Source organism: Euprymna scolopes, chromosome 38, assembly GCF_053919585.1.
Source record: "Euprymna scolopes isolate OS-2025 chromosome 38, ASM5391958v1, whole genome shotgun sequence".
Taxonomy (NCBI): Eukaryota; Metazoa; Mollusca; class Cephalopoda; order Sepiida; family Sepiolidae; genus Euprymna; species Euprymna scolopes.
In genome coordinates, this window is record NC_136519.1 from 34,470,164 (window position 1) to 34,491,493 (window position 21,330).

The window sequence follows — 21,330 nt, forward strand, 5'->3', positions numbered from 1 at the left end:
CAAAAGCAGTTCTAAAACTTGTTAAAGTTGTTTGGCTTGTTTTATTGTGAGAATTTTTTTTTAGCTGCGTATTTGCATCTCTCAAAGCTTTTGTCTATTAATTATTCGGTTTGTCACACATCACTATAAGAGGTGTTGTCCATTGGTCAGCTAGTCTGTCACACACTACTGTGAGAGTGATCGTTTACATTGGTCAGCTGGTCTGTCACACATCCCTGTAAGAGTGGTCGTTTACATTGGTCAGCTGGTCTGTCACACACCACTGTGAGAGTGGTCGTTTACATTGGTCAGCTGGTCTGTCACACACCACTGTAAGAGTGGTCGTTTACATTGGTCAACTAGTCTGTCACACATCACTGTGAGAGTGGTTGTTTACATTGGTCAGCTGATTTGTCACACATCACTATGAGAGCGGTCTTTTTCATTGGTCAGTCGGTGTGTCACACATCACTATGAGAGCGGTCTTTTTCATTGGTCAGAAGTTCAGTCACACATTACTATGGGTGGTGTTGTCCATTGGTCAGTTAGTCTAATACACTTCAGCTTGAAATATCATTATCATTGTGAAATGTGCAGATTGAATGGATGTCTCTTAAGAATTTGATCTAATATATTTTTTGCATTGATTTTGTTTGTTGATTTTTTTTTTTTTTTTTAATTATTTTTATCTGTGCTAATCATTGACATTTTTTGTTATTTTTTTATTTGTGAATTCAAAGAATTAAATGAATGGAAACCAAGTTGATATATTTTCATTCATAAGTCACAATAAAAGGCGAATGATTAAAAATATTTTTTTGTTTTTAATTTCTTTTACTGGCGGAAATATTTTCCACTCTTTGGACAAGAAGAAAGGGGTTTCCAATCATCTGGTTTAACAGAACTTAGAAGTGCATTCTTGGTTTCTTGATTCTATGGAAGACACAGAAAATTATGTAAAGAGCTAAAAATATAATATTTCAAGGTCAAAAACTCATCAACAATAACTATTAGATGGAATAGATTCTGACCCAGAAAACAGTAATTCTCCCCTCTTTGCCAAAAACATTGCTCCTGGAATGTGAGGACTAAAGAATAAAACAAGGAAAGAGTTACACAGCTGCTGAAAGTAAACCAAAGATTCACTGTCTACTCTCCTTAAATTATAGCATGCAATTGAGTTAGTAAGAAACCATTGAGATTCAAACCAGAAATTGGCTGATCGTATTTTCTCCGCTCTTCTCTATTGCATAATTTTTAATCCCATCCTCATTTTTTTTTTCAACTGAAAAACTGATGCAGTCTTCTAATCTATCCATTTTGAAAATATAATGTTGTTGTTTTCATTTCTTTTTTTTTTTAATTTTGATGTTTTGTTTAGTTATCTGCTGCATTTTCAAAAAATTAAAAACACGTTTAACTCACAAGAATTAGGCAACAGAGAGTGCTCTAAACTACTCCTTCCTTGATATGGCATGAGTACTCAATCCCGGGATATATTTAATTCTTGCAAACTAGTGGATCAAATAAAAAGTCAGGTACTTTCTGGAATGTTAAAATGAGCAAACCATTTTTCCAGTGACCTTAGCAACAAATTGGAGGTTAAAAAAAAAAATAAAGTCCAATGTAGACGGGTTCTTGATGAGCCGTCCCCTTGGGTAATCCAATTTACCAGGTTTCCACTACTGGCGATTGCTGCGATGTTGTCCCATTGACTACTGAAGACTCATTAACCTTTATTCTCGAGTGGCCTCTGGGACTTGATAAGTGGTGACTCCTTTGTAAAAAAAAAAAAAAAGAAAAAAGAAAGTCTTCCATTTTAGGCCCGGAATGAAAGTCTGTCCTCTGAGTTTGTTGAAATAAGGGGCTTTCTTAAGATGGGAGCCATTCTTTTTGATTGTAGTAGAATAAAAATTTGTATATTGGTGGTGGAAGAGAGAAGCTTGGTTTTAGAGGTTTTAAAGTAATAAGCCACTTTTTTCCAACACTGCACCACATGTTCCAGATCATGAGAGAGAGAGAGTCAGCAAAAGCTTGATGACTAGTGCTCTTTGATGTGCTACCATAGACAATTGTAATATTTTGGTGCATTATATTTTTAACACAAACAAAAAGAATTACAACATAGCTCCTATGTAACGTTACACATATAGACCCAACACGTTGTAGCAGGGTACATTGCAAGGAACATAGAACAAGTAATAACTTTTTTTTTTTTTTTTGTAACAATGACATTTATTTCTGGATACTTTCCTGAATAAAACGTGATTCCGAATATGATCTTGAATGTACTGAACGTAATGGTCAGTCTGTGCACAAGCTGTTTTTATAGTCTTTTCCTTTGCTCAGCATTTGCATATGTACGTCTGCACTCTATTACACCTATTCAAACCAATATATATATCCCATACGCACACGTTTATCCTTCCCGAAATGGGTAGGATTCAAAAACTGTTCTCTTTTTCGTATGGTCTATGACTTTTTCTTTTCTCGCATTTTTACTTCAATATCCTGAAGATGTCCTCTGAAATAGGGATGAAACGATTTATTTTTGATAATTTCATTCGGTTTTTCTATTTTTGTCAAAACATATTGAGTACTATAATTAAGATTAATGACAAAACAAAGGGTTGGTCACAAAAATCTGTGCCTTCAGACAATTACACCTGTCTTCTATATAAACACAATACCCTTATTAAAATATCTAACATCCAACTCAAATCCCCACATTTGGCATTTGACAATTCCATCTAATGATATACTACAATTATTGTTCCATTTGTAAAAACTGAAGATATATTGGGGAGGAAAAAAAAACTCCTGTCAGATCTTGTTTCAACAACTGCAAAACATCCATTTGATAAAACGTTTCTCTTCACACCACTAGCAGAACATTTCAATTACCTGGTCTTATACTAGATCAGAGTTTCCCAAAGTGGGCTCTATGGAGCTGGGGCTTCATGAGTGAGGTTGAGGGGCTCTGCAAGCTCTTTCTTAAAAAGAACCAAATGCGCTTTATATGAAAAAATTAAATGGCTACAGACATTTAATAATTCACCTTTTTTACTAGAAAAGAAATATATTACATAACTACAGGTGTAAAGAGTTTAAGGATGGTACATGAAAAAGTCAATACAAAAATAAATTAACAAAAAATGCAAAAATTTTTGATTAATCAAAAACAAAAAAATGGTTGTATATATTATCATTAGTTAGTGTTAAAATCTGAAATTAATGTTTTTCATATTTATTTTAGAAATTATCTTGTTAGGTCTCTATGAAAAACCTTTGCCTTGCTCAGGGGCTCCACGCTATCTTGAAGTTAGGAAAACCCATCACTAGATAATGTCAATTTCTTCCGCCTTACAGTTTTAGTGTTAAGCTTTACTCTAATAAACTTGAAAAATTTTTTCATTTTTTTCTTACTCATAACTTGTCACCTTATCATTTTGTTTCTTTTTTATTTATTTATTAAAAAAAAAAAGACTCACTCACTATCAAGACCTAGAGGCCACTCGAGGATAAGGGTTAATGACTGTACGGTAGTCAGTGAGACAATATCATAGTAATTGTTAGTAGTGGAAATATGGTAAATTGAATTACTTCAGGGGATGGTTCATCAAGAACTTGTTTACCTTGGACTTGAAGACAACCATATTATAGTCAGCTTGAAAGCAAGCAAATGGTTCCACAGACATGCAGTTCTAAGAAAGAAACTTTCTTCATGGAATCTATGTTTAGGTTTAGGCACAGATAAAGGGTGTGGGGAAATTATTGATAGTGGTTTCAGCTAAACAAGTGCTTTTGCTTTCGCCCATGATAAATCTTCTGTCAGAATTAAAAAAAATTTAATCATGTCTTTACCAAGATTGATATTATGTTTTCTTTTTGTTTTCTTTATCTATAGTTAAAGATGCCACTGACTACCAAGGACGTTCATTCCTGCATGCTCCTCAAGACGTCGGAGTCAACCTACGGTCCGACGATGCACCTGAAAAATGTTTCATTCCTAAGAAACTCATTCACACATGGGCTGGCCACAATAAGGGTATCTCTGCCATCCGGTGGTTTCCAAAAACATCTCATCTTATGCTCTCATGCAGTATGGACTGCAAAGTCAAGGTAATTAACAATCAGCTCTCTTTTCTTTTTGGCAAATGTATATTTCAGCGGAGGAAATTATTTTACAGACAAAAATGTATAAAAATTATTTATTTTTATATAAAACACATTATTAGACCCTAAGGTTGAAATAAAACCCGAAAAAAATTTAATTTTTATTATTTGTTTCAACATTTTTTATTAGACTAAATGTACAACAACGGAGGCTGCCATCTTGTTTTGAAATTTTGGCCTTTCTAAGGATTGCCAGATTGGCCTTTTTTAGGCCAAATTTGACCTTTTTTACGCTCTTGCATGGGCCATGTTTAATGTGTTTTATATAAAACTAAATAATTTTTATAAATTTTTGTCTGTGAAATAATTTTTTTCAACATTTTTTATTAGACAAAAATGTACAACAATCAAGCCTGCAAGTTGTTTTGAAAATTTGGCCTGTCTAAGGCTTGCCAGATTGCCCTTTTTGAGGCCAAATTTAGCCTTTTTGATGTTCTTGTGTGGAACCATGTTAATATCTTATATGTTTTTATATAGACAGATGTGGTTCTTGGTTGATTAAATGTGTCTAACTGTGTTGGATATATACCCGAGAGTCAAAAGAATGAAAAGAATATGCTGTTGTCACAGCCCTAGTCATCACACAGTACTTTTTATTCTATTTATTTAATATCATATTTTTTTCTAGCACTACCAGATCAGGCTGTCCGAAGATACTGGCTTCCTGACCTAAAATGCACCAAATGTTGATGTTATTGTTTTTTCCCCTTTTCCTTTGCAAAACTCAATCATGTTCTTCAAATTTTCCTCTACGAAACAACTAAATCAAACCAAACACCGTGAATAAATATTTGAAAATATGAAAAAACTTGAGAAGCATAAGAACTGTTTCCAAAATTACCGGATTTGGCATTGAAGGACTCAAAAAAGGCTGATATGCCGTAAAACAAGACAGCAAAAGTAAACTATGAGCAAACATTTGAAGATATAAAAATCTTAAAGCATAAAAACATTTGAAGATATAAAAATCTTAAAGCATAAAAACCTTTTTCCAAAAAATTACCAGATTTGGCATTAAATAACCCAACAATGGTTGATATGCTATAAAACAAACAGTCATCATTTTTTCCCCTGTTCAAGGGTCAGACATTTTCTGACATTACACAAGAAGCTCACTCTCGACTTCTCACAGTTCAATGGGTCAAGAGTAACCGAATTCTACATTGTATGGCCTTGTTTAATCATTACAAGTTTTCTTTGGTTGGCCAATCTTCCTAGGATTCAAGACAGGCATGCTTTTGCAACAGTTTATCCAGAAAGGTGAATGCTCCACATGACCGTACCAGCATAACTGACTCGTCCTTAGAATAACCCAAGTATGAAATTTCAGGTTATCATCAAGCAAAATCCCCCGACACTTGCTGCGAACCTGTTTGATTAAAATCAAACCTCATAAAAAAAAAATATCCAATACAGAATATTCCTAAAAAGTTTTTTTTTTTTTAAATTTCAATAAATCTTAATCTATCTATAGATATAAAAGGCAAAATGTGTGTGATCATTTTATGTATGTTTCGCAAAGACTTTTTCTCCCGGTGGGTGGTGGGGGTTACTATCACTTAGAACTGTTTATCTACCCCTTAGATAATAATATCTAGGATTTGGGAACACGGGTCGCCTCTAGATTTATTTATTTGATTTTTACAAAATTATTGCTATTTCAGCCCATCTTGTGTTCGTTCAGCTTTTTTGTATAAAAAGCGAAACTAATTCGAAGCTAAGGCACTGTTCCTGGCAATCGCACCGGGAAACGTCCAGAAGCAATCAGCTTTAATCAATGTGGGGCCAAACTCTTTATATCAGACAATTGCTATTCAATCTGGATAATGGGGAGCTGGTTTCCCCTCCCCAACATCTTGGGGAAAAAAAAGCCAGTTAAAGTTGGGTGAACAAACCCAAACGCTGCCCCGCAGCAATTCCGTGACTTCTATTTGACCTCATTAATGAGGTCGAATAGAAGCAGCAGAGTTAACTTTTATTGCGGCCATGTGTTAATTGTGAATTCTGTTTTTTAATACTTAAATAAATAAATTCAAATGTGTTTCCATTAGTATTTTGCGGTTGCCCAAATGGTTAACGTCACATGTTTTTTTTTTTTCACACTTTAATTTCCAACTTTGCCTTAAGGGTTCGGGTTCGATCCTCATACTTATTTTTTTAATTTTACCCCCCCCCCTCCTCCAGAGTTTTGATTTACCCAAAACCACACACACCTCCAAACACCTGGGCAACGCCGGGTACCCCCCGCTAGTATATATATATAAAAAGCAAAATCGGTGCGTGCATTTTTGTATGTCCAGCAAAGGGTTTTTCGCCGGGGTTCTCTGGGGAGGGGGTTACTATTTCTTAGAACTGTTTATATACCCCCTAGATGATAATATCTACGATTTGCGAAGTGACGTTGTGTCTAGATTTATTTTAATTGACTTTTATAAGATTCGCGCTATTTCGTTATGTCGCATGTTTGTTCAGCTTCTTTGTATAAATAAAGTAAAACTAAATTGAAACGAAGTCGGTTCCTTGGCTTCCCCACCGGGGACGTCCAGAAAGCAAATCAGCTTTGATCAATGCGGTGAAGATTGTCATATCAGACAATTGCTATTCATTTGGACATCCCAATTTTTATGGGGAGCTGGTTTTCCCCCAACAACTTGGGGAAACAAAACAAAACCAAAAAAACTGCCTTGCAGCCAAAGTTAAGTGCGGGATTTTGTTACGCTATAGCGTGATGTTTGACCTCATTAAATTTACAGACACCTGTCACATAACTTTTTAATCGTTTAATTTCATGCACTCTCATTCCACTGCCTTCATAGTGTCGAGGTAAGTTATCACGCTTTTTTTTCCGTCTTCGCCTCAAGGATCCAGGTTTGAGTCTACCTTCCTGCCAAAACTTTTTTCTTCTTTCTTTTACACCTACAAACACCCAGGCAATGCCAGGCACCTCCGCTAGTCTAATATATAAAAGGCAAAATGAGTGTGTGTTTATATGTCTCATAAAAACTACCGACAGACCTGTCGGAACGTGACAAAATCAGTATCACTTTAAAGCTCGGTCTCTTGGACGACAAATATCGAAAAATTGGCCAAAAACATTAATTCCTCCACCCTCAAGTGGACACTTTTATACAAGGAGGGGTCGTTTTTGTCATCGACATTTTCACAAGTCATTGTCTCTGTTGGATTGACTACCCTTAATTCGAACGCTCGCAACTTCCGGTTTTGCGATGGACGCATCAGCTAAGATGTTAGGTTTTTGTTTCACCTTTTCCTCCTTTGCATTACGGGTATGAGCCTGCCTGCCTACTAACACTTTTTTTAAACACCTCTCTCCACCCTTGGGTTTCCTTACTACACCACCTCTCCATACCCAGGCAATGCCGGGTACCCTCGCTAGTAGTAAATAAGAAAACTTTGGGGGGGGGGATATTCTGTATTGGATACAATTTTTTTTTTTTTATGACGTTTGATTTTAGTCAAACAGACAAAAGTGTCGGGGCAGTCTTTGCTTGACAATAACCTGAAATTTTCCTTGGAATATTCTTCATGCATTTGAAACTGCAACATAATTTCTGAAATGTCTTTACAAGGAGGAATTCAACATCTAAAGCAATTCATATTATTTCGAAACTTTGGACTTATATTTTCACAATATTTTAGTCGATGTAACACCCAATCTTCTTCAGGTGTATCTTTGAACTCTAGAATTTGCAAGGACCCGTGGTATAGTGGATAAAGTACTTGGTAAAATTTAGTTGTTGGTTACACGCTTCTAAAGATTGAAGGCAATCCTTAGTACGGGGAATTTCAAAATACAATTGTGAATTACTTGGGACTTTTACCCAGTGATGGTTGACAGAACAATAACACGCTACCCCCGTGGATTAAATAAAGGATTCTGTTTGAAATTCCGTATGGATTTGACAGAAAGAATTCCAAATTCAGTAAGATACACCTGAGGGTCGGAGATTACATCGATTGAGACCTTGTGAAGATAACACTACGTGAGAACAGGAGTTTAAAAATCTAAATAATACGAATAATCAATCCTCATCTACAAAATTTCAGAAACATAATATCTAGCGCAGTTCTTGGCATCGTTGACATAATGACTTATTTTCTGTCGCTTGTTCACTGCCCTTAAATAAACCATCCAACCCGACATAATTAGCTGGTGTGTCAGTGATGAAAGGCCTTCACTAATTTCCATTAATTGGTCTATTAATTTTATTATCACCAATTAGAAGTGGGGCAATGGTTATCCTCATGGACTCAGTACGTTGTTTCGGTCAGATCTATTGCATCATTTTAACTGATACAACTGGCTACGGAAAAGCTATGAATGAATCTGTCCTTCAGCTAGTAGTAATAGCTCTGACTCCCATCATGCTCCAATTGAAATGAATGGCTCTCATCTTGCAGAAGCTCCATGTCTTGACAAGTTTCTGGGATTGACCTTTTGATCTGAAATGGAACATATACATCAAATCTGCTGCCAAGATCACTGGAAAAGTGGTTGGATCATTCTACCGTTCCAGAAGGGATCTCACTGCCAATGCAATCCTCTATCTATATAAAAGCCAGACACACCTTGAAATGGAGTACTGTTGCCACATCTGAGCAGGAGCTGCTCGGTATGCCCTATTCAGCCTTGATAGAGTTCAAAACTGGCTTCAAAACCTGCAACCTCTTTCCCACAGAAGAGACGTTGTGAACCTGTCTCTGCTCTTTTCATAGCAAGTGCTCGACTGAACTCCAATCTATGATCTCTCCTCATAAAACTTTCACAAAAAACATTTGACTAGCTAGAACCATTATATATAATTTCCCCCACTCTCTATCTGTGCCTGAATCTAAACGCAGATTCCATGAACAAAGCTTCTTTCCCAGAACTGACTGCCTGTGGAAAACTGTTCTGCTGGCCTGCTTCCCAGTTGAATACAACATAGTAGCCTTCAAATCCAATTTAAACAAGTTCTTGTTGAATCGTCCCCATAAATAATCAAATTCTACCCAATTTACAGCATTAACGATTACTAAACTACCACCTTACCAGGTCTCTACATTGCGAGTGAAACGGTTGCATTTGCAAGTAATTTTTCAAAATGGTGACTAGAAATAATGAAACGCTTATCTTTTGGCGATTCTGTTTCTTTCACTGACAATCTTCCAAAGCTCACTACTGAGTGAAAAATATTTTTTCAACTTTCTTTTTTAATAAAACGAACAAAGTTAAATTATTTAAACAATAAAAGTTTAATAGAACAATATACTCTTTTTTTAACAAAGGCTGTTTAAAAAAAACGTCTGAAGAAATTAGAATGTTTATACTTTCAAGTATCAACATAAAATTTGTTGTATATTTAGAATTGCACTTAGTAAAAAAAATACAAACAAAAACTTTATTATGTACATAATCGTCATACTCCAAAAAATCATATGGGTTTGGCTAGTAACTTTTCTATTTCGATAGTAAATGAAAATATTTAGTTGTCAAAGGTCAACTACAGATAAATTTGTCCATAGAGCCCTGCTTACATTCATTAACTCTTATCCTTGAGTGGCCTGTGAACCTTGATAAATGGTAACTCCCAAATAAAAAAAAACAAACTTTTTTTAAAAAGTAGGGTAGAACATGAAAATGTTTTTATAGAATCACTCCCATCTTCAAACCAGGCTCTGACTCCAACTCCTTCCAAAATCTCAGACTCCACAACTGTTTTTCTTTTTGAAGATTACGTGTTTGTTTATAAATATCAACACATTTTATTTCTGAATTTTTGAGATGAAGATTGATTGTTTGTATTATTTGGATTCTTCGGACTATGGTTCTCATCCTGAGTGTTATTTTCATAATGTTTCAATCAATCTAATATTTGACTTTATTCATGTGTATTTGGTGGAACATGAGAATCTTTCTGTCAAACTTGGGAATCTGCATGGAATTTTATTTATTTTTTTATTTGTGTTCTATCAGCCATAACGAAATAGAAGTTTTCAGTAATTTGCAATTGTATCATTCGTATCGTCCATACTGAGGATTGAGCCTTCAACCTCCAGAATACTCGCTTGTAACTGAATTTTACTAAGTACTTTATCCGTTATGCCACGGATCTTTACAAATTACTTAGGATTTCTATCATCCAATCATGGCTGATGGAATAAGAGCATGTTACCTGTTAAAGAGTTCTGTTAGGAATTCCATGCAGATTCTCATGTTCTATGGAAAGATTCCTGAGTTGTGCAAGATAGGTCTGAAGAAGGTTGGTGGTTACATTGGCCGAAACATTTTGAAAATAATACTCAAGATGAGAATAATAGTCTGAATGATCCAAATAATCTAGATCAATTTGGATCAATACATCGCTTGTTAATGTATAACGTCACTTCTCTTGTTCTCACTTTCTTTCTCACGATATTGACCTTAGCTTGTTATTTCACTCTAGCATAGAATTTAACAAAATATGGGAATAATTAATTATATACAATAGGTTATGGATACCTTACCTTTCACCTGACTATCCATTCACGTGAAATCACCTTTTTCTTCACCATATTCCCTCTGCTTCACTTTTTGTTATCAAGTAAGATCTTTGACTTACTTGCAGTTTCATCAATACTTTTGTATGTAAAATCCGATCTCGCATTTTGCTAATTCCTACCCTCTGATGAGAAGGAAAGTATTTCTTCGAAACTCAGCGGATTAAGGACTATCCACTTATTAAGTGTTTCCTTTTCAGATTAAATATGTTTTTAACTCTTTTTCAAAGTGTTTTTTAACATGTTTTATTAACTATTTGCTCTTATATATATAAATATATATATAAATATAAATATATATATATATATATATATATTTATACGTAAATTGAATAAAATCACAACCTACATGCATAGAAATTCACTTATTTTGTCGTTAAGCTCTTACAGCTGTTTCGTTAAAGGATGGACAATTACCTCTCGTCCATAGAACTGTAAATCTTCCATCCAGTCACTCCTCAGAGACACTTACAACTATTCCCAACAAGTTTTTCAATCCATTGCAAACACGTTTATTTTTTTTTATAATTATATATATATATATATATAATTTCCACAGTCAAACAATGTTGCAGCTCATATGAAAGCCAAAAAAACAGATTCAAAACCTAAGTTTGAATGTGTCTAACTGATGAGCCCTAATGAGAATGAAAATCAAGTCTTGGACTTCCAGTTCTTTGGCTTTCATGTGAGCTGCAACATTGTTTGACTGTGGAAATAATTATATCATTTCTCACATTCATATAATGTAGTAATATTAGATTAAAAAACATGCACACACACACACACACACACACACACACACACACACACACACACACACACACACACACAGTGCAGGCGACACTCAAAATACAATTATGAATTACTTCTACTCGGTCATGGCTGACGGAACAAGAGCAAGCTACCCGGTTGATTAAATAAAGAGTTCCATTAGAAATTGTGTGCAGATTCCCGAGTCTAACAAGATAGGGCTGAAGAAAGTCGAAGGTTACATTGGCCAAAATATGAAAATAACACTCAAGATGAGAATAATAGTCCGAATATAATCCAAATAATCTGGATCAACACATCACTTGATAAAGTATAACGTCACTTCTCCTGTTTTCACTTCCTTTCTCTCACTCCTGCTAACATTTTGACCATTGTCTACAACCGTTTGCGTTTCATAATCTGACAAATTCTTCTCCTAGAATCCTCTGTCTCACATATCTGACATGATATCCGCCTATTTAAAGACATATTATCCTATGATTTTGAGCGTTTTTTTTTACCCTTGTCTATTACAGATTCTGTTTCCTAACCCACCAACTAATATATGCACAAGTTAATCATGTACTAGCTAACTTGCCCACTAGAATACTTGACACAAATATTTGATTTTGCTTTGATTACATCAACTTTTAGATATGGGAAGTTTACAACCAACGTCGATGTGTACGTACGTATTTTGGGCACAAACAGGCTGTGAGAGATGTTTGTTTTAACAATGATGGGACGAATTTCCTCAGCTGTGGCTATGACAGGTACTGCAAATTATGGGATACAGAAACTGGTAAGTACTTTTTGTTTTATATACAAGTTTAGAAATCCGACCTTGCTTCAGAACAATAACTTAAGAGTTTGTAACAATTTTGGGTGGTTGTCTAAAATTTCCCCTATATTAAAAAAACAAAAATACAGAAAAATCTTTATGATGCACATACCTTTCATAGAACTTCTGGCGTACTTTTGCTAGGAGCAAAGTGTAGTATCTGTTCCGGCAGATGTTGCACTTTGTGACCATTGCCCTTGTGGCAATTGGTTATTGGTACATGTAGGGGCAACCCTATATGTACCATCCCCTTCCCCTCCCTCCCCCTTCACCTCACATAAAGCCGACCTTGTGTCACATTTTGCTTATGTGGGGAAGCAAATAAATACCTAAATACCTACCTTTCATAGAACAAAAAGATCGTATTCCAAAAATCATGTAAATTGATCAAGTAGATTTTCTTTTATATTGTAAATTGTTACAAGGCTGAAAAGAAACAAAATAACACCAGAAGTTCAAATTGAGTTATCTCACTTTATTTATTCAAGATGGCAGAGTGAGACACTCTGTCCTCACTTCCTCATAAAATTTGTAAAAAAAAAAAGAAAAAATACTTGATCAAAGAAAAAAAACTATTTGATTTTTGGAATATGACATTTTCATTTTGTTATCTATAATATAAAGCTGAACGTCTGTGTGTGGGTCTGGTCACAAATAGGCTCCTATATCGTTGACTATTATAGAAAACTGATCACATATAATGATAGAAGATGTATCGAGACACAGGAATGGGTATGTTTGATCTGGCATAATGATGATTCATTAAAATTGTGGGTTTGCGTACGCACCTGGTCCACAGAGTATGGAAATAAAAAATTTAACAATTAAAAAAAAATGTTTACAAGTGTTTTTGATATAAATGTACATAGTAATACTTTTTAAAGTATGTTTTAACTTAAATAGGGATGGTATAATAAAATTGTGGGGTCTGCGTTCACGCCTGGCCTCCATAGAATGGAAATAGGCACAAACTTTAATAAAGACTTTTCATATCTATCTGCGTAAGTATACTTTGATAATTATGTTTCAGTTTGAAGAAATATGGTATAATAAAATTATGGGGTGTTCATTCGCACCTGACCTCCATAGAATGGAAATATATCACAAAGTTTAACAAGGTTTTTTTAATATAGATCCGCAGAATATTGTGATAAGTGTTTCAGTGTGAACAGGTATGGTATAATAAATTATGGGTGTTATCTATTTTATTTTTACTTTCATCATATTTTGTTTTGGTTTTGATACCCCCAAATTCAACCCAAATTTACAACCCTTCCTTTTCATAACCTATCATACTTTAATAAATCAGAGTCCATTTTCTGTAGGCTGTTTTTGAACCCAGTCAAGACAGGTACTTTTGCTAGTATATCTATATAATACAGATTTTTCTGTATTTTGTTTTTTAATATAAGATTAATTCTGGATAAGAATCCAAGTTTTCTTTATCATGCATTGAGAATTGAATAAAAACGAAGGTACAAGATGCCTTAAATAAGCTTCTAGACTTTTTTGTACAAGCATTTAAAATTGTCGTAGACTCTTGAAAATTCAGTATGTTATTGCTATACATCATTACTGGCCAATTTTTATGATTTCAGGTTCAAATGAACTGCTACAGCAGGAATTGGAATACACTCTACTAAAACCTGATTGTCACAGCTGATAAATTTAAAAAATGTGACCTGGATGTGAGGACACTTTAGAAGAACAATGTGAAATAACATTTTGTTTTAAACTTGGAAAATATGCCAAACAAACATATGGAATGCTTCAGACTGCTTTTGGACCATCTTGCATGAATCGAGCATCAATTTTTGAGTGCCATAAGAAATTCAAGAATGTCAGAACACCAGAATTTTTTTATTTTTTAGTGCTTAACGCATACCTCCAAACACCCGGGCAATGCCGGGCACCTAGGCTAGTATATGATATAGTGTAACTGAATTATCTAGATATGACCAGTGTTGGAAAGGATGATGGGGTGGGTTCTTGCACCAGCACATACTTTCCTCTCCAGGGTCCTGTAGACATTCCTGGGATCATGCCAGAAAGACTCCTATCTTGCTGAAAACATGAAACCAAAATGTTGGTGATTTTCTTTTCTTTTTTTTTTTTTTCCTTTTTTCAATTTTTAAGGTTAAAACACCTATTAATCAATACAAAATTCACTAGGTGTTTCCATTATTTTATCAGTAAAAGTAGCTGCTAAGGAGTCAAAATTGAAAAAAAAAAATTTGAAACTTGTTAGACATAAATAGACTTAAACTGCTCTCCTACGCATGCGCAAATATACATTAATATGTTGAACAATGCTATTTTCTAACTTTTTAAATGCGTGTGGATGTGGCTCAAAGTGTAACAAATAAGGTTATATGTTTTGGTATCGATTCTAGCTGATAGCACTCAAGTTATGTATATATATTTTTACTTTGGAAATCGCGACTATATCTTAGGTACAATATAATAATCGATAAAGAATTTGCTCTATAATAATAAATATGAAATCTGCATGAATTAAAATATCATATTTAAACATATTTTATGACAAGTTGGGTGGCATGCTAGTGCAGATAAATATTTTAAAAAAATATATTTGTGAGAAATAAAAGATGTGGCCGGAGGTAGGTTTGGACGTCAACTTCTTAAAAAATATATTTGTGAGAAATAAAAGATGTGGCCGGAGGTAGGTTTGGACGTCAACTTCTTAAAAAATATATTTGTGAGAAATAAAAGATGTGGCCGGAGGTAGGTTTGGACGTCAACTTTTTAAAGCTGTGATTAATAAACGGTGATTAATATCAGTTATTATTTAATTTATTTATTTTTTTTTTCCTCAGGTGAATGCATCAGTCACTTCACGAGTCGAAAAGTTCCTTATTGCATAAAGTACAACCCCGACGAAGACAAACAAAACCTGTTTGTGGCCGGAACTTCTGATAAGAAGATTGTTTGCGTAAGTATAATTGTTTGTTATTGAATACATGTAGTCGGGAAAATGCTCAGAATCGGTAACCTTGTGCATTCTGGGGATGGTGCAAACAAAAAATAAAACAATATAAGAGTTGTGTTTTAAAAACAGGATACAAACATAAAGTCTCAGAGTACACAAACTAAATAATGTACGTTCTGATGAACTCTCAAGCAGTCAGGTCCTGGATATGACCTTAAACTATATCCGATGATAAGGCCCCAACTTGCGGGTTTTGGGGAGTGTGGAGCCACCCCTTAATTACCATTGCTCCCAGGTCCACTCTGACCCGGAGTGGCAGTACCTGTTAGGGTCCCAACTATGGGTTGAATAGAAACCAACTTGAAAAAAACAAATATATTCTATTAAAAGATTTTTCGTCAAAATTACTGGATTCGTCATTAAATAACCTGAAAAGGGTTGATATGTCGAAAAACAACCAAACCAAACTCAAGCCGTCAGACCATATAAAGATCTACTGGCTACCATTCAGAGAAGAAAAATAAAGTGGTATGACCATATCACATATTCATTAGGTCTTGCAAAAGACAATTTTGCAGGGAACTCTACAGGTAGAAAGGATGAGCTGACACAGGAAGAGGTGGAAGGACGACAAATCATGGCGTGAGTTTATTGTAAGAAAAAAAAAATTCTGTGAAATTTTTTTTTTGTTGCTAAATATCATTATATAAGGAATTGGTACTTGTGCACTACTTGGACTGATTTTATTTATTTATTTATTTTTTTGTTTTCCGTTTGGATATGATAGCATTGGCAGACAAATGCAGTTTCAGGACCAAATCGAAAATAAATGTGTGTTTTATTAATTACAAAAAAAAAAAAAAGTAAAAAAGTTTTTTTATTACGAAAATTTAAAATTTTGAAAGAAAAAAATAATTTTTCAAAATTCACACTCATTTCAATAATGCATGATAATGTTTTATTGAAAATGAAAAAAATATCTATTTTGTTAAAAAAAGTAATTAAAAAACTCAGTTTTGTGTTATAAGTTTCTTCTATTTATTTTAATTCCAGAAATGTGTTACAAAAACTTGGTTCATGTTTCATTAAAAAATAAAAATGTATATTTTTAGAAAAAAAAAAAAAAAAAAGTCTGGTTTGTGTTATTATAAGTTTCTTATATTTATTTTAAAACTTTCTCAACAAAAAAAAGAAAAGACATTAATAAAACACACATTTCTTTACAATTCGGTCCTGAAATTGCATTTGTCTGACCCTGCTATGCACTCTTCCCATGTCCAAACTAAAAACTAAAAAAGTAAATCCATCCAACTAGTGCACAAGTGCAGAGGAATCTTTTAGAGTTAAACTCTGTTGATAAATACACATTTTGTATTGAGAAAGACACACTTTAAATATGCAAATATTTGGTAAAGTTATCCAATATGGCACAAATGGCTGGCCATTTTGGATAACTTATTAAGACAAATTTTAGTTAATATTATGCAGCATTCGGAAAATAATTTTTAAAAATTAAAAAAATACTTTATTAAAATTCGGCAACCTACAATAAATAACAAATGAAATGAATAAGTACATTTTTTTTTTTTTTTTACAGTTTTAAAATATTCAATGTAAATTAATCCTGTGGTGCTGAGTTTTGCATCCCGGAATCTAAATTCTAAATATTCTTCTGCAGATGTACCAGTTTGTTGTTTTGGCATCTAATAACTTCACATAGTTTTTTTTTTAAATTCCCCTTTCTCTAGCTTTTTGTTCATTTGGTTATCGTCACCTGAAGATGGTTCAACAAAGAACCGAAAGTGCTAGTGATACCTGTGGAACATTAATTTTTAGATTTTGACACTAGCAAGATTATTAGAAAAATTGAAAAATAATAATTAAAAAAATGGGTATAATAAAGCAGACTGTTCGACAACTTTTTAATGAAAGAATGTTGCCTAAATACGCTCGCATATATATGTCTTAGTCTGTCTGTTTGTCTGCCCGTTCCACTTTTTCTTGGAAACTACTGGGCTAATCTGGTTAAAATTTTGCAGAGATCTTTTCTACAATAAGGTGTGCAGCAAACTAAGTACTATGTTATCCGTTGTGTGTGCAGTTAAGGATTAATAAGAATTACTATTCAAGTTTTACTCATTCTCATAAACTACTGGACTGATCTTGCTGAAATTTTGTGTAGACTATTAATTGGGCATAAGCACTCATTCCATTGACTTGGAATGAGTGCTTTATTATTAATATTATTATTAATAAAATTATTAAAAAAAATTTTTTAAATGGCAAAAACTCTTGTGTGTGTGTATATATGTATATGTATATACACGCACACTAGCAGGGATATTTGACGTTGCCTGGGATTGAATTAGGATCAATGAATATTCCACACCTTCAATACTTTTATTATCAAAATCTGTGAAATCGCACATTTTTCAATCAAATCGATTGATTATGTGCTGTAGTTGAGGACCCACCAAGATGTACTGGGAGGAAGCTTCACATGCCTCCCTTCCAATATATTGTAGTCTGCACTGTACTCTAGAAAAACTACAGTTGATACACATATGTAATAACAATGTACGGCACTCGTCTGCTTTCAACCCCCCCCCCCCAATTAACTCCCTTTCATTTTTCATTCTCTCCGTTTCACTTGTTATTTCTCTTTTTGCAAGAGCAGTGAATTAGTAACAACAGTAGTCGCTGAAGCGAGGTGGTTGCTATGGAAACCAGTCATAAAAAATCTTGCTCATCTCCTTATGTTTTTTTATGCTTTTGGACACCAGAAAATTCATCATAACTTTTGTTTTACTGAAAACTGAAAATTTTTTTTTCGCAATATAGCTGAGAAGGTGATCTATAAACTGTAATAATTGTTTGAAATTTGGTCCAAAAATGAGTGAGCGGTGAAGCTTTAAAGCAGTTCTAAATGACTAAAACTGACACTTAACCATATATTCAAACACGGTAGTGTTTGAATGATATATATATATATATATAGAGAGAGAGAGAGAGAAAGAGATTTTGTATCTGAACAAAGATGTCTTTTGTAGTCATGATAATTTGATACAAATATGACCTTCACCTTTTTCTTGTTTTACCTTTTGTGAATCGTATTTCCATCTACAATGGTGGTAATCTCCTCCTCTCAAGAATTAAATTAAAATAGCAGTCTCATTGCAATGATGATGATGAATACAAAGGCAAACTTTATTCCTTGTCTGATACTCTAAGCAACTCTTTATTTGTAGCCACTAAAATTAGTTTTTTTTTTTTAAATTTTTTCACTCTTTGAGCATCTCTTTTTTTAACCTTCTCAACTTGACCTTTTAAAAAAACAATCATAGCATTGCATAATAATATGATATGTTCTTAGATGGAATAATTCATATCAGTTGAGAATAGATACTCAATCAGTTCAACAGAGGTGGATCGCATCTTCTGGCCCTGCTCTGTCGGGTTGAGGTATGATTCTGCTCTCTCAGACGGTCCGTTTTCCAAAGATTTGTCTTCGCTTTGAAAATCTGGTGCTACCAGATCAGGCTGTCTAAAGATATTGGCTTCCTGACCTAAAAAAAAAAGCATCAAACATAGATGTTGTTTTTTTCCCTTTCTCTTTGCAGAACTCAATAATGTTCTGCAAAGCCAAAAACAGAAACATGAATTTTTTTTCTCTACAAAACCACCAAACTGAACACCATGAATAAATATTTGAAGATATAAAGAACTTGAAACTTAAAATCTTTTTCTTTTTTTTTTTTTTTTCTCAAAATTATTGGATTTGGCATTAAATAATCTAAAAAGGGTTGATATGCCAACAACCAATCTCTTTGAGAAGTGGTTAGTTTATTGTTAATCGCTGGTGTCCCTAATGAGGAATACTTACAGGACCACTCGGGTATTGTTATTTTTATTTTTTTGGGGGGGGGCAGAATGTGTTACTCCTTAATGTGCTGGCTTTTTAAAACCACACTCCACCTTGTGACTAACCTCCTAAAGAGGAGGTAAATAAAAAAAAAAAGAATAAAGGGGTTGCATGTATATATATATATATATATATATATATATACATGCAACCCCTTTATTCTTTTTTTTATTATATATATATATATATATATATATATATATATATATATATATATTAGTGTTGTGCCGATGAATCGGAATCGGTTAAATCGGTAATTTTCGGGGAATCGGAATCGGCATCGGAATCGGAAAAATTTGTGTATAATTTCCGATTCCAAAATCGATTCTTTGAATATTTTTCAAAAGTTAATTTTCAATTGCTTGTACCGATTATAAATATTTATTTCTTTTAAACTATTAGTAAAACTAAACTCTATAGATCTACGTACTCGTTATAGAATGAAGTTCTCATAACAAAATCACGTAATTTCATTAAATAGTTTTTGTTTTACGCTCCCTTGACTAATTATCGCAGTTTTTTTCGGAAGATTCCGAATTTCCCAAATCGTTTTTACGGCATAAAATAAAAACTATTTGATGAAATTACGTGATTTTTTTATGAGAACTTCATTCCATAACGAGTACGTAGAATATATATATATTTTTTATTTTTCGTTTCTTTAACATAGTGCAAACTGCACAAGCACCCTTTTTTAATACGTGAAGACAGTTTAGAGCTTCATCCTAGATCTAAAAATAATTTGGTTTTTAGTAGGTTTACAAATATCGTCCAAAAGTAGAATTTCAATGAGGGGGGACTTTTAAATGTAAATATAATTTCTTTTTCAATCTGAAAAATTTCTAAATGTTTTCTCTTTATCTATTTTATCCAGACTTTGATAAATTCATTGTGAGATATTCATGTATATTTTTAACTTTTCCGAAACCCAAAAATGCGACGGTGTCAGACAATGTGGCTCCAGGAAAATAAAATAAAACTCTATTCTTTTGAAATCTTTTCATATTAAACTCCTTGAGAAATTTGGCAAGTGGGTGTGAAAAAGTATTGTTGTTGAAACCAACGGCATCGAAGGTGTTAATTACCCCATAATACTTTCAACTCAACTTTTGAGTGAGATTGGCGGGCTTCAGCGAGGCCTCCGTGATATATATATATATATATATATATATATATATATATATATATATATATATATATATATAATAGACGGTCAGTTTCACAAATAAATATAACGTAACATGAGCTGTAGTGTGTTACCAATTTTAAATTATGTGCGCTTATTGGGGATAGGGTGTCTACTTTTTAAGCGATTACACATGGTTTTACAACGTTGCAAACCGAACTTAATTTAGTGGGAAACACTTTAGTTAATATCCATAAATAATTAGGATGGCCAGAAATGATGATCATTTTACGTTAAATTTATATTCGAAACTGATCTTACACTCTAAATTCTAAATGATCGCTTTTCTTTCCGCCAATTAAAAAAATGTTCTAACACGTAATCTATAAAAGTAATATTTCATTTTGGAATAGGGATTTAGCTGCGAGAGAAAGCACAGAAAGCTCACGCAATCTCACGTTAAAAATGGTTTTCATAATAGTAATATTATTATTTAGAAATTCGTTCGTAACAATGAGATGTGGCTTTGCTAAGTGGCGTTGTTAAATATATTGTTCTTACATCGTTTTCTTATTTTGCCTACCAATCTTCGAATATTTTCCACTATTCATGTAAGTAGCATGTTATACAGTAAATACGAACTGGTACAATATAGCTTTGTTTTAAAATCAAAATAAATGTTTTGTGTTACAATTTTTAATCAATTACAAGGCAAACATTTGAGATAAAATATACGCGGACATTAACCAGGGGTTTATGTAATAATTTGAAAATTTACGAAAAAACAAACAAAAAAAATCTCTAATTAAATATGTATAAATTTTACAAGAATCGGATCGGAATCGGAAATTTTGAACGGAATCGGAATCGGGAAAAATTTTGGCATCGTCCCATCACTAATATATATATATATATATATATATATATATATATATATATATATATATATACGTTATCGCCTTTCATACATATCCGATTAGCAAAGTTGGTGATCACTTTGATACTATTAAGGTAAAAAAAAAAAAGTTCTGACCAAAATCAAA

At 33.4% G+C, this 21,330-nt stretch overlaps 1 protein-coding gene across 1 annotated transcript in view; it reads left to right on the forward strand.

Annotated features, from left to right (window-relative positions):
* LOC145263130 (pre-mRNA-processing factor 17-like) overlaps nucleotides 1-21,330 on the forward strand; it is a 268,376-nt gene that overhangs the window by 192,193 nt on the left and 54,853 nt on the right. Inside the window, exons 7-9 of the mRNA XM_080120076.1 lie at nucleotides 3,887-4,101; nucleotides 12,103-12,250; nucleotides 15,127-15,242. Coding sequence (XP_079976202.1) covers nucleotides 3,887-4,101; nucleotides 12,103-12,250; nucleotides 15,127-15,242 — 479 coding nt within the window. The remainder of the gene's footprint in view (nucleotides 1-3,886; nucleotides 4,102-12,102; nucleotides 12,251-15,126; nucleotides 15,243-21,330) is intronic.